The sequence below is a fragment of the Polypterus senegalus genome, chromosome 7 (assembly GCF_016835505.1).
Source record: "Polypterus senegalus isolate Bchr_013 chromosome 7, ASM1683550v1, whole genome shotgun sequence".
NCBI classification, from domain to species: domain Eukaryota; kingdom Metazoa; phylum Chordata; class Cladistia; order Polypteriformes; family Polypteridae; genus Polypterus; species Polypterus senegalus.
The window spans coordinates 67,331,072-67,346,577 of NC_053160.1; the positions used below are offsets into that span (position 1 = coordinate 67,331,072).

At 38.7% G+C, this 15,506-nt stretch overlaps 1 protein-coding gene across 1 annotated transcript in view; it reads right to left on the minus strand.

Annotated features, from left to right (window-relative positions):
* The window catches only part of wrn (WRN RecQ like helicase), a 188,558-nt gene that overhangs the window by 53,151 nt on the left and 119,901 nt on the right, over positions 1 to 15,506 (minus strand). The window contains 3 exon segments of the mRNA XM_039758781.1: positions 117 to 231; positions 10,486 to 10,598; positions 13,488 to 13,578. Coding sequence (XP_039614715.1) covers positions 117 to 231; positions 10,486 to 10,598; positions 13,488 to 13,578 — 319 coding nt within the window.

Sequence of the window (15,506 nt, forward strand, 5' to 3'; positions counted from 1 at the left end):
ACAAGGCCATCAGTTAAACTAACACACAAAATATCTGGGGATGTGGGAGGAAAATCTAGGCGGACAGAGGAAATTTGTAGACTCCACATATATTGAGGGTGGGAATTAATACCTACCTCCAGATTATTCCTCTGACAAAATTCATTGATCACATCCAGAAAGGATACCATCATAGTGGATTTGGCCTCTGAAACACCATCTACTTTCTTCATATTTTCAACAGTGGTTGGCCTGAGATACAAGTCAAAAATTACTAACAAAGAAATGAGCAGTTGTTATTTACAAAATGCACTCATGTTTATTGTTTATTTTAAGGTATGCCTGTTGTAGAAAATTAGAAATACACTTGTAACACACAAAACAAAAAAAAAATAAAGCCAGTTACACTGTGGGTATTCTTGCCTCTCTTTGGTTTTGTCTAACCTTGTGTCCTATAATGAATCCTAAAATTGGCTACTGGCTTACAGTAATCAGCACACAGTATAGACAGGAAAAAAATATTCCTGTAATACAATGCTTTTAAGCTGAAGACAGGATTCCGGAACAATGAATGAAAGGGAAAGGCACATTTTCTCATTCCCATAATAATGTGCTTTTGAATTGAATTTCCTGTTCATATTATGTGCTGAGTTTTACAGAATTAAGTATAGTAAGTATTACTAATATTTTAGCCAAAATGCATGCATTTTATACATTCTGAGTATGCAAATGGATAACGGATATGTGGATTATACAACATTTGTTATGAAAGAATTTTTTTTCTTTTTACCAGACATTTTTCATAACGTGTAGTTGTCCATTGTTGGTCATCGTTGAGTTTCATTCAATTAGAATCTTTGTTATGTAATTCTTCACAAAAAAAATTACAATTTTTTCTTATGCACCATTACAAACTACATGGTTTAAGTAATATATATATTTAAGATTATTCATGAAGAAGCTGCTGAGTATGGATGCTGTTCTGCCAAGCTCCAATCAGACTGCATGATTACTTATGTTAAAGGTTATTTTATTTACTTTTTGTTACACCCACTTCTTTAGTTTGCATTTATTATGATCATCAGACACTCAAACATAAGATTGTAGACCACTCACCAGCTATCTGACTCCATATTTGCCAAATCAGCTTGATCCTTCATAAAAATTGCAACAACTTTAGCAGAAGTACCCAATAGAAACATTGAGGGAACCTGTTACATACTGAAGTGCATAACAGATTGAGGACCAGAGCACATCAACCACTGCTGCCCAGAGTCCTGCTAGCCAAATTTAGTCACTGAGGAACAAGCTGGACAACATTAGAGCAATAAAGTTACAATAAGACATACACTGTTCTCTGCCAAAAGAACTGAATTCACTGCAGTCTGTGTATCATTCCAGTAGATCCACAGAGGATATGATCACCTTAATCCTTCATACAACACTGACCCACCTGGACAGCAAAAGAATACTATTTATAGACTACTATAAATAGACAGGTAAGAGAATAATTTTTAAAAAAATATTTGCAATGCCTTGTTCTACATGTACCTTTAAGACATTTCCTTTGCATCTGTATGTGTGTGAACATCTCTGCATTGGCGCACTCTCTCAAGCACATTCCTGTAAAGCCTACTTCTCAGACTCTGTCATTACTTTTGAGACACTTTTCTCACATCATGACTCATCATACTATTCATACTCAGTCAACACTCTCAGTATGTCTCACACTTCCTCTTTCGATCATATCACCAAAGCCAAACAGACAAATCAGATTGGTCAGAGGGATTGAACACACAGACCTCAGTGTTTTATCATACAGTAGACCCCCGTGAAGTCACGGTTCAGTGTTCATAGCCTCAGTCATTCGTGGATTTTTCCTTAGAACCTATCTAATAATTGTTAGCGGAAACTACAAATATCCTCCACAATTTTTATGGCTTTTATCGTGGCAATACTGCACTGTAGAGAGAGTAGGAAGCAACTGTAGTGGAAAACGCAGTTTGGGATGGTGAAAGTAGCCAATAGAATTTGAAACTGCAACTCCCAGCAGTCCCTGCAGTGGCTCCGATTGGTCTTCTGCTGAGGGAGCTGGGGTTGTTGGGGGTCAACGGATGTCAGTGCGGCTTTTAAAAAGGGGGCCGGTGACCAAAAGCAAAAAAAAAAAAAAAAAAAGTTTGTGTTTTAAGTTCCTGTCTGTCTGCCTTCTGTTGGGTTACCTGTACTTATTCATTTTGTCCTGGATCATTTCATGCGTCTGGATTGTCTGCCGTGTGCTTGTGTACATGAGGACTGTAAGTGGATTCATGGGCATCCTGCAAAGAAAGGAGCGCTCCTGAACCCGTCCACCCGCCTTCACCATTTCAGAAACTACAGGTAGGACTATCTTTACATTCCCATTCAACGTGCGGATCTCTGGACTATCTATTTTCATCATTACATTTCACCCGTTGCCATTTTTCATTAACTTTTTCATGATTTACTGTGTGTGTTTTGTTTGTGCTTTGTTGTATTTAATGTGTAATCACCATAAGGGGAACAGGGGTGGTATAGTTGTTTTCTTATTTCATTTGTTTTCATTATTTTCTTTATTTGCTGTTTGATTACCGGTTTGTTTTGTTTTTGTCTCTGTTTGTAAGTGTGTGTGGGTTGGGTCGAGGCTGGGTGTGCCCCTGGAATCTCCACCATAAAAATAAATAAATCACCGTCTTCTCAACGGTGTGAATCTTAGCGGCACCGGACCGCTACAGCGTTATTCATTTCTCCTTGCTGCTGACTGACTGTGATACATCTCCAGCTGAGTGTTCTTGTATTTTCCGTTTACTTAAAAGCCTGAACAGCACCTGTGCTTTTTGGCTGATTGCTTTGTTTCTCTTTCTCCTCCCCCAGACATTCTCTGCTCCTGTTGGGGGTTGTGCTCCCCTATGATGTTTGTCTATTCTTTAATCAGTAACTAACTGCATACTGAGCTTGTTTTACTTCTCAAAGAGACATGTTTTCTTGAAGTGTTTGAATAAAGTTAATGTCTCTACAATCTCCTGTGTTTCTGTGACCCAAGCGTGACACCCTGCAATACTGCAGCCTCACTGTCCCTGGGATTGAGCCACTGCACTACGCTAGCCTGCAAGCATCAGCACTTACCTCTGTGTGCTTGCATGCAGCCAGTTCAAGCACAGTTGGCTCAGTGATTTACTGAGTTTCGTCCATGGCGTCAGTTGCACTTTGTACATATTGTTCCATTTTATTAAATAGTTTTTACAGTTCATTAGCAGTGTGTAAAATGATCAGTGTTGCAGTAATTGTGATGCTCTTTGCATGAAAAAAAGCATTCCATTAAAATTTCACTTTTTCTTTGTTAATTGTGACGTATACTTAAAGAGCAGCAAAAAAGTATCTGGCATCCAGGAATGCATTAACTCCCAAATATGTGGCAGTTTAAGGGTTAAAGCCCCAAGATGCCGCTGAAACAAGCAGCACCGTCTAAGGCGTCTAGCAATGAAAACGCACTTGCATGAACTACAGTACATATAGCAGTAACATTGGTATTTAACATTCTAGCACTGCAGGAGACTTAGTAGTACAGAATACAGGTTTACCTTTACATTCTTTATTTTTAGATAATGTGTTAAGCCGAGTTTGCAATTAAATTAAAGTGTTTTGGGGGCATATTTAGGGTTTAAACTATGAAAATAGGCATTTTTTTAACCACACCCAAAATTCACGGTTTTTCACAATGCGCGGGTTCTCTAGGAACATAACCCCCACGAATTTTGGAGGTGTACTGTATAGTAGATAGCTCAGCATTTAATATAACAAACCCCTCTTAGCTCACCAGCAAGCTCAGGGACCTGCGGCTGAGCATCTCCTGATGGGCAGATCACAGGTGGTTTCAGTGGGTACCCATACTTCTTCATCCATCACTCTCAGCACAAGTGCGCCACACGGCTGTGTCCCGAGTCCACTACTATACTTCCTCTAAAGTTTGGCTGCATATCTGGACAAAATTCTAATATCACTGTCACATTTGCTGATGACACAGCTGTGGTAGGCCGATATCTAACAACAATGACCAGGCTAAACTGAATGAAGTGGAGAGTCTGTCACACTGGTGTTAGACGAACAGTCTTCTACTGAATGAACAAGACAAAGGAGCTGATTATGGACTTTGATAGGAAACAGCGCAGTCTTAGTATTAACATCACTTAGGTAAAGAGGGTGGACAGTTTCAGATACCTCAGTGTCCACATTAAGGTTGATCTGACCAAGCACATCAACACCTTGGAGAAGAAGGCACGGCATGGTCTGAACCACCTCAGATGCCTCAGAGACTTCAGGCCACCCACCTAGATACTAAAGAACTTCTACACATCCACCATTGAAAGTATTCTGACAGTAAGTATCACTGCACAGTTTGAGAACAGCAAACAGCAGGACCACAAGGCTCTGCAGAGAATGGTGCACTCAACTGAACGTATCACAGGGTGTGCACTCCATGACATCTACACAGACCTCTACCTTAAATAAGGTAAGTGTCCAGAAATACATGATGCTCTATTGTTAACTCTCACAATAAGTGTATTTAAATCATCTATTTAATTATTATATTACAACCTAGCCACAGTGGATGCACAGACCAGTGTGTTTCTTTGTGCTGGTCCTAAGCCCGGATAAACTGGGAGGGTTACGCCAGGAAGGGCATCTGATGTAAAATTTTGACAGATCAACACGCGGACAACAATACAGATTTCCATACTGAATTGGTCATGTCCTGGGTTAACAATGACCACCACCAGTACTGTTAGCCAACAGCGGGCTGGTGGAAATTGGGCTACTGTTGGCCGAAGAAGAAGAAGAGTGGGGAGACGTATCCGGAGGACAGAAGAGAGGAGGAAGGTAAAGACACTGGAACTGAGGGTAGGAACTTTGAATGTTTGCTGTATTGACTGGTAAGGAGAGAGAGTTAGCTGATGTGATGGAGAGAAAAAAGGTTGATATATGGTGCATTCAAAGGACTAAATGGAAGGGGAGTAAGGCCAGGTGAATAAGAGGTGGATTTAAACTGTTCAATGATGGTGTGGATGGGAGGAGAAATGGGGTAGGGGTTATTCTGAAGGAACACTATGTCAAGAGTGTTTTGGAAGTGAAAAGTGTGTCAGACAGATTAATGATTATGAAGCTGGAAATTGGAGGTGTGATGATGAATGTTGTTAGTGCCTATGCCCCACAAGTTGGGTGTGTGATGGATGAGAAATAAAATTTCTGGAGTGAGTTGGATGAAGTGATGGACAGTGTACCCAAGGGACAGACAATGGTATTTGGAGCAGATTTCAGTGGATATGTTGGTGAAGGGAACACAGGAGATGAGGAGGTGATGGGTAGGAATGGTGTAAAGGAGAGGAATGAAGGTCAGATGATATTGGATTTTGCGAAAAGGATGGTGAAGTGGTGACAGAGGAAAGTGTAGTTAGACAGCATAGGATGGTGGTCTGTAGGGTGATGTTGGAGATCAAGAAGAGGAGGAGAGTGAGAGCAGAGCCAAGGATCAAAGGGTGGAAATTGAAAAAGGAAGACTGCAAGGTTGTTTAAAGAGGAGGTAAACAGGCACTGAGTGGCAGTGAAGAGTTATGAGACAGCTGGGCAACTACAGCAGAAATAGTAAGGGTGACAGCTAGAACGGTGCTTGGCATGACATCTGGACAGGGGAAGGAGGAAAAGGAAACCTGATGGTGTAATGGGGAAGCACAGGAGAGTATAGAGAGGAAGAGGATGGCAAAGTGGGATAGTGAGAGAGATCAGAAAGTAGACAAGAGTACAAGGAGATAAGGGCATTTGAAGAGAGAGGTGGCGAAGGCTAAAGAAAAGGCGTATGATGAGTTGTATGACAGGTTGGACACTAAGGAGGGTGAAAAGAACCTGTACCGATTGGCTAGACAGAGGGACCGAGCTGGGAAAGATGTGCAGCAGGTTAGGATCATAAAGGATAAAGATGGAAACATAATCACAAGTGAGGAGGGTGTGTTGAGAAGACAGAAAGAGTATTTTGAGCGGCTGATGAATGAAGTGAATGAGAGAGAGAGAAGGTTGGATGATGTGGAGATAGTGAATCAGGAAGTGCAACGGATTAGGAAGGAGGAAGTAAGGACTGCTATGAAGAGGATGAAGAACGGGAAGGCTGTTGGTCCAGATGACATACCTGTGGAAGTATGGAGGTGTTTAGGAGAGATGGCAGTGAAGTTTTAAACCAGATTGATTAATGGAATCTTGGAAACTGAGAGGATGCCTGAGGAGTGGAGAAGAAGTGTACTGGTGCCGATTTTTAAGAATAAGGGGGATGTGCAGAGCTGTAGTAACTACAGGAGGATAAAATTGATGAGCCACAGAATGAAGTTATAGGAAAGAGTAGTGGGAGCTAGGTTAAGAAGGGAGGTGATGATTAGTGAGCAGCAGTATGGTTTCATGCCAAGAAAGAGAACCACAGATGTAATGTTTGCTCTGAGGGTGTTGATGGAAAGTAAAGAGAAGGCCAGAAGGAGTTGCATTGTGTCTTTGTTGTCCTGGAGAAAGCATATGACAGGGTGCAGAGAGGAGTTGTCATATTATATGAGGAAGTCGGGAGTGGCAGAGAAGTATGTAAGAGCTGTAAAGGATATGTATGAGAAAAGTATGACAGTGGTGAGGTCTGCGGTAGGAGTGACGGATGCAATCAACATGGGGGAGGAATTCCATCAGCTCTGAGCCCTTTCTTATTTGCAATGGTGATGGACAGGCTGATAGATGAGATTAGACAGGAGCCCCCTTGGACTATGTTTGCTGAAGACATTGTAATCTGTAGCGAGAGTAGGGAGCAGGTTGAGAAGACCCTAGAGAAGTGTCGATATGCTCTAGAGAGGAGAGGAATGAAGGTCTGTAGGAACAAGACAGAATAATACATGTGTTAAAATGAGAGGGAGGTCAGTGGAATGGTGAGGATGCAGGGAGTAGAGTTGGCGAAGGTGGATGAGTTTAAGTACTTGGGATCAACAGTATAGAGAAATAGGGATTATGGAAGAGAGGTGAAATAGAGAGTGCAGGCAGGGTGGAATGGGTGGAGAAGAGTATCAGGAGTTATTTGTGACAGACGGGTATCAGCAAGAGTGAAAGGGAAGGTGTACGGGACAGTAGTGAGACCTTCCTGGTGGAACTGACCAAAAAGCAGGAGACAGAGCTGGAGGTGGCAAAGTTAAAGATATTAAGATTTTTCATTGGATGTGACGAGGATGGACAGGATTAGAAATGTGTAGATTAGAGGGTCGGCTTAGGTTGAAGAGTTGGGAGACGAGGTCAGAGAGGCAAGATTGTGTTGGTTTGGACATATGCAGAGGAGAAATGCTGGGTATATTGGGAAAAGGATGCTAAGAATAGAGCTGCCAGTCAAGAGGACAAGAGGAAGGCCTAAGAGAAGGTTTATGGATGTGGTGAGAGAAGACATGCAGGTGATGGGTGTGACAGAACAAGATGTAGAGGACAGAAAGACATAGAAGATGATCCGGTGTGGCAACCCCTAACGGGAGCAGCCGAAAGAAGAAGAAGATGATTATATTACACATTTGTAATTTCATTAATGCTTTTTGAATTTGTAAAGTTATGCATTGTTATTGTTCCTTTATATTTATCTCAAGACACAGTCATAAGAGTTGAGCAACTAGGCATTTCACTACATATTGTACTGGAGAATTTCATGTCAAATCAACCGAGTTTTCAGAAATCTCATACACTTAAACTCTGAAAAAATACCAGGTATACCCAAGTTAAGCAAAAGATACCATGTAGCAAAAGCACAGTAAGCACAACATGTGAACAACAACTGCTTGATGGGTTGTTAAATACAACACTAGTTATGATGAAATGTTAACAACAGCAGTAGGTATGTGATCCATTTCATTTCTGTTTTAATCGAAGTGCAGAGTGAAGGGCATCTTTGTCTTTTAGATCAAGATGGTACTGCCTCCCACTGACCACTGTAGGTGTACTAAGTAGTACAATGACACACTGTAATGGCACCCAACAAATATCGTCTCTAGGTGGCCAATGCAAAGACTGTGCAGGTCAGTTTGGAAGCATGAGTCATATCAGGATGTCTGATTCCACTTCATTCTTGTCATGAATCACACCAATCCAACATTTTTCATCATACATTATATCAACATAACCTCCAATGGGACACTGGTCTAATGTGAGGGATCCAGTAGGAGTGTGATCATGACAGAGCAGGATCTCAGCTGCTCCTTTAGTAGTGAATATTCGGACAGTTAATTGACTGTCTTCAGCAGACACCTTGCTGACTTTGAGTTTGCCATCTTCTGCAAGGATGTAACAGTGGTATTCTCAAGTACCAGATACTCATTTGGCCATGGAGAATTGCATTCTCCATTCAGCAACATGAGATACGACATTGTTATTTGATATGAAAAAAAGATTGATATTTTTGATAACTTACTGATTGAAAACTCACTGATTAACATTATTGACACATGGCACATTCAGCCTATGTTTAGGATGGAAAATAAACATGAAAGATTTGAATAAGAAAAGTAAAGTTTGTGTTTTGAGAAAGCAGGGAAAATGTACAATACAAGAATAAAATTTAAAAAATTATCTGTACATTCCCAGATGCAGTTAGGGTGCTCTGAAAATGAAATCTAAAATGAGGTTTTGGATTTGAGAGATCTGCAGTTCACACCCTGATACAGTTACTTTTCTGTTTATTGCTTTTTCAGAAAGCCTATATAGTTACCTGAATAAAGGAAAAAATTAAAAGTCTGTGTTGGTTACAAATATGTGTTTTTGAGTCCTAAACATAGCTAAGCCAAAAACTCAAATTAAATTTTGGTCAATTTCAAGGAGCTGCTTTGACTATGCAAGGTCATATGGGCCAAATGTTTTAATTTTGTCGCATACAATACAAATTAATGTACCAGCATGCAAAGTTTGATCCTGCTCAGTGGTTTAGTTCTTCAGCTTTGGACTTGTGAAATTTGATGAAAAAAATGAGGCAGGATAAAATCAACACCCCCCTCCCCTCAATAAGCTGTCTGTATCTTGGAAATATAGATCTTACATACAAAAAAAGTATAGGGTGTCTCCTGATTAACATGGCAGCACTTGGTAATGACTCTACCATGAATTTTTTGAGTCCAAAGTGCCTGGGCCATTGGTTGATTTGACATGGAATGACACTACCATATGTATAATATGTATGTAACAAACAAAATTAGAAAAATATTTTTGGATGGAATAATCCTTTACGTGAGAAGAAAAAAAAAAATGCGGCCAACTATAAATTGGTGTGCATGGTATTTGAATACATTATTCATCTGCGGATATCAAATCTACTGTTGGGTTACATGGTGTAGGTACCGAAAAAAACAAATATTTAAGACAGTATGGTGTCAGTATTTCTGTAATTTCAGTACCAGAAGTAAACAGTAGTTTCAAAAGACCTTATGATCAGCTCTTCATTCTTCCCCTCTCCAACATGGTGCGGACTAGCAGGGAACAAACCCTCCCCTGTCTCTTTTGACACAGTAGAGAAATGTACCTTAAACTATGGGTCGTGACCTTATTTGGGATGGGTAACCACATAATTGTGTAGCACAGTTAGCCAAGTTAATTGAAGTCTGAATTCTGTGTTGAGTGATATGTCTGCCACTATTTATTACACTTTTTATTGCAGCAGTAGGTGAAACATCGCCACTGAGTGCAACACAGAGAGCTTTTGTTTCTGTGGCACAAACATATATAATAAGTTTTCCTCAACTCCCATCTCACATCATATTAAACAGTAATTATGAGAGGACTGATGGCAAGCTTGTGATGTCAAGAGACTTCAGCGCTAGATTGAAATGCCAAAATGACATCTCCTCACATTGTATGAAAGTGGCCTGATAAATGTCTAAATCAACTGGTATTGTGAAGGATGTGTTTGTTAGACCACTAAGAACCACAGGTACACCAAAAAAATATGAGAAGGCTCAGATTAGCAATAGTCACTCTGCAAAATGTCAGTTGGTAGAGTTAAACATCTCAAGCTGGTACACAAGGAACACATTGGGTATACAATTTATTTTTACTTTTTATCAGTCCAATTTAGAATCAACTTACATACAGTAAGATAACATGCACATTTTGGAGAGCTGGGAAGAAAAGGGAGTAAACAAATAAAAGCTATGAAGTGAAGTGTGAATGTGCAGCAGCCACAAACAGTGACTAGCCTGGAAAACAAACCTAGCTGCCTTGAGCAGCAAGGAATGAGCATCTACACTGCATAACTTTGATGATGTTTTCCTAAATGTCATTGTATGTCAGTTATATGCATTCTGTCAACCTATGTTTAATTCAGTTAAATATGATTATAGGTATACAAATCTTTATATACACTGGCATAGGTTTCAGATGAAGAATAAAGCAGCTTATAGTAGGCTAGCTGTTTATAGGCTAGATTCACTGGGAGTGTGTACCAGTTCTTACCGTGTCTTTGCAAATTCTAGAAGAATTTTGTTAGTGGCCAATATTGCTGGAGGAATGTCTTTTTCCATAGCTATCTTCTGTCGAGCAGCAACAAGTAATCCATATAAAGCACTCTAAAAGTAAAAAAAAAAAAAAAAACAACATACTTTATCAGTACTATTTCCACAGTATTTGCCAATTAATTGCATGTATTGTATGTTGTATTTAAAATAATTTAAAAAATAAAGCTATGATATAAGGTATATATACAATTAATTAAATTATTATAACAAAAATAATGCAGAAGTAAAATATCATTTAGTTAAAATTGTATTTTATTGTAAAAAGCAGAATTTATGTTTCTCACATAAAATGATAACTGCCTTTGTTTTGAAAACAGTTCTGTTTTTTTTTTTATTTTTAAGCTACTTTGGCAATTTCAAAGAAGGTATAAAATGAAGAAGGCTGACAAGACTCATCAAAAAATGCTAACAAATTATTAAGGAACACAGGAAGAAAAAGATTAATAGGTTAGAAAAATAATACCAGCTAATATTTAAACGTTAAAGAGAAAAAGATGTAAACTTTGCAAGACTAGGGCTGCAATGATTAGTCGACATAATCAACAACGTCGACGCAGATATTTTATTGTCGACGCGTAATAAACAGAACCTTCAATAGAGGCTCCAGTCACAAAAAAAAAACACATTGGTTTTTGTAACTGCAATGCATTACATGAGCGTCTGGGGGCAGTATAGTTTGTTATTGTTTGTCAAGACTGCACACAGTCCTACCAACGAAGACGAATGTCTGAGGAGAAGAAGAATGTAGAGAAAAATAAACATGGTTGAAATGGCGAGTCGGATAGAAGAGGGGGAAGGAGATGGAAAAAAATTGAGACAGAAAAGTGTGGGAGCACTTCACAGAAAAAGAAAAAAAAATTGAATGCAGATTATGCAAAGCGGAGCTTTCTTTACAAGGCAGCACCATCGCGATGCATGAGCATCTGAAACACAAGCATCCTGGAGCTGTGATGCCGCCGTCTCTTGAGAGGGGAGTTTTAGCGAGTAAAGTTAGTGTCACGTGTTAACGTTGATGTTTGTACTATAATGTGTATATCAAGGTTTCGACAATGATAGTTAACCCTTTAACCGACACATACTTCGTGGTTAATGCACCCCGACACCAAATACTTTTTAGCTGCACTTTTTAAGTAAACGTCACAATTCACAAAGAAAATGTGAAATTTTAATGGAACACATTTTTTTTCCTGCAAAGAGCATCAAAATTACTGCAACACTGATCATTTTACAAACTGCAAATGAACTGCAAAAACTATAAAAAAAATTACTGCAACAATCTATTATTATATGCTCAAAGTGCAACTGAAGCCATTGATGAAATTCAATAAATCACCGAGCCAACTGCGCTTGAACTGGCAGCACGCAAACACACAGAGGTAAGTGCTGATGCTTGCAGGCTCATCTAGTGCAGTGGCTGAATCCCAGAGACAGTGGTGCTGCAGTTCTGCTGGGGCCGGCAGTGCTCATGAGCTGGCTGCTCAACGAATGTACGACACTGACTGATCAGCTCCGGTGTGCTGCCAAATTACTCTGTGAAGCAAATCTAGCCAGCTGCAGGGTTCAATGAATGTATGTCGCCGAATATACTCGCCCCCTGTGTGCTGGCAAATTGCACTGAGAAACAACTTTAGCCGGTTGCAGAGTTCAATGAATACATGTCGCCGCATATACTCGGCTTTCGGCGTGCTTCCTAATTGCACTGGAAACCGACTCTAGCCGGTTTAAGGGTTAAGTGACTATAACTTCAGTTATGTTTGCTAATGTGTTTGGAGCTATAGTAAACGAGTGAATAGGAATAGCTGAGCTGTCCTAGTTTTTTCTTCTTCTTTTTTCATATAGTATTTGAGTTCATAAGAATAGTAAGCCGTCCCTAACTAACGTTTGGTAACTTGTGTTTTGGAGTAAATCAGTAATTAGCTTGTTTCATATTTTAGTCCATTATTTTTTTATTTTGGCATAATATAGTACATGATGTGATAAACTACAACACTTTTCTTTCAGAGTGTGATGATTAAAACATCTTTCTCTGTCTGCAAAATCATTCTTGTGTATTCCTGCTACCTCTACTCCCTCTGAGCGTCTCTTCTCAGCAGCTGGGAACGTTGTTTTAAAGAAGAGAGCCAGCCTCCCACCAGAGCATGTTGAAATGCTAATGTTCCTGCACTGAAATCAGGAATATATGAACTGAATCTTTTATAAACTGTACATTACTGTTTTATTTGTATTGAAGGTTTATTTAAACTATTGGACGTTAAGACATACCAGTGGCAATTTTTGATTAAGTTAAATGCACTTTTATTGTTTAAAGACTATGTGACTTTAGTTTGTATTGTTTAATGTATTTCTTTTTTATTGTGATGGTCACACTAATATAAAACATCTGATTATTTTCAAATACATATGTTTCACTGCTTGTTATTTTAATTTGATTATTATTGATTTTAATTGTGTTAATGCAGAGACATCATGGTGACATTCACAGGTGGACAGACGTGAGCAGATGAGGTAAGACATGCACTGGAGCCCAGAACAGGATGTGCAACCACAGGTCACAGGCATCAAAATAGTCAGGTATGAAATAATCATGACTTATCGGAAAAAAAATTGAACGATTAGTCGACTACCAAAATAATCATTAGTTGCAGCCCTACACAAGACAGGATATATTTGTTTATAAAATGTGAACAGCACTGCCATCTTAAAAAATCTGACACAGCCTATCAACACTAAAGTTGGGAATCTCATTCTCACAAGCACTTTCTGTCATCGATTGCTATTTAAATACAGAATAATGTTTAATTAAGGAGTATCAGCTATTTATTTAAAATATAGCAACAAATTCAATCAGATTCAAAAATTTGAAGCTAATGATATTTCTTTGCAAATCAAAGTATGTCACTCTAATGAAATGAGGAAGCATAAGTAGTTTTAGATCAGAACCTGCAATTCTTGTTCCCTGGGGGACACCAAAAAGGTCTTAGGCTGGCAAGGCAGGGATTTTAAATGAGACTTTAAAGAAGAGGCCTGGGGACTAATGAGAAAAGACAAGAAAATAAAAATAAAATAGTGTAAGCATTATGTAAGAAAACGAAGAAATACACAAATATAAGCATAATCTGAAATTAGTTAGTTTCAATATGGTTTATTAATAATAGCTATGAACATACGTTATAGTAGTTTATAATGAAGTACTGAAAAGATGAAAATTAACAGTATTTTAAATGTATCTGCAAAACAAAAAATGTTTAGCATTATTGTAATCATACAAGTTTAAAATCACTTAATTAGTAAACATTAAAACTTCATATGTCATAATATATGTAACAAATTCATAAATCCACTAACAATTCTATCAATCTTTTCTTAAGCCATTACTTTAAAATATTACAGAAATAAATGCAAGTGGTTTTAACCTACTTTATAAATAACAGAGGTGGTCAATAACTTATGTTTTTTAAAAGCAGATTCTTGTCGGCTACAAAACTAGCCTTCAGAACTCTGTTTGTCAATCTTAGTTAGATTCTGGTTATACAAAAAAGACAGATAAAACCAGTAGGTCTTATTCAAAATAGTGCAGACTCAAATACACTTATTTCAGAATCATCCCCAAATTCAAGTTTCAAGAAATGAACAGCAAAGTGATGTGTTTCAGAAGGATACATAGGTGCAATTGCCAATCATGGCACTATTAAACAAGTATTAGGAAAAAACACTTAATGTGACATATAGTAATCAATACTCTTGTCTGGCTATAGCAGATATTTTGGAAAATATTAAAAACCATTCTAAGTATACAGATAAGTATTGTGTGACAACGCAAATTATAGCTTCAGTTTAAATGCTGCAGACAAAACACTAAAATATACTGTACATTCATCACTACGTTTATAAATCTTACCACCACTACTTTTATAAGTTCATGTTCAAGTTCATTGTCATGTGCAGATTAAGGAAACACGTTTCCCTGTACAATTAAATTCTTTCTTTGCTATCCACACCAAATGACAAAACCAACACATAAAGATAAACATAAATAATAAGTAGCAGATAGATAAGTAACAGAGGCAGTATAAAAACAGAATAGAAGTGTAAAGTGTGATGTGCAGGTAGGTGTGTGATGGACAAGTCAAATACAGTTGTGTGAGGTAGAAAGAATGAGGTGAACCATGGTTATAAACTCCAGTCAGTTATTTAGAAGTCTAATGGCCTTGGGAAAGAAATAGTTATTTAGCCTGAAAGTCCTGCATTTCATACTTCTATACCTCCTGCCAGAGGGTAGAAGTGTGAACAGTTCGTGTTGGGGGTGGGTGGAGTCCCTGAGGATCGAGGCAGTTCTCCTGTGGACTCTGCAGTTGTAGATGCTCTGTACAGAAGGCAGTGGGGTCCTGGTGATCTTTTCAGCAGTCTTTACCTCTCTCTGCAGGCATTTGCGGTCCAAAGCAGTAGTGTTGCCATACCACACGGTGATGCAGCTGGTCAAGATGCTCTCAACAATGCAGCTGTAAAAGTTGCTGAGAATCTTAGTTGACATACTAAACTTCCCCAGCCTCCACAGAAAGTACAGCTGCTGTTGAGCCCTCTTGAGCAGCTGTGTGGTGTTAAGTGTCCAGTAGATAATGTATATGACGCTTTATTCTTATCATTCTTCTGCCACCAATATACCCAGCTACTTTTAACTTAAATGACACAATGAAGGACAATAGAGGATTGGAATACATTAACATAAAGGTTGTTGTGGTCTAGCCTCAGGATCACCTCAAAAAATTCAAACTGTTTGAAAAATTTCAATCCAATGACCTCCTGGTGGCCGCTGACCAGAGCTCTCACATCACTCCTTATCCTTATAGATCTCACAGCTGTATTTGATACAGTAGACCATAATATTCTCCTCCATCGTCTCTCTGGTCTAATTGGACTTTCTGGCACTGCTCTGAAGTTGTTCAAGTCCTATCTCACAGA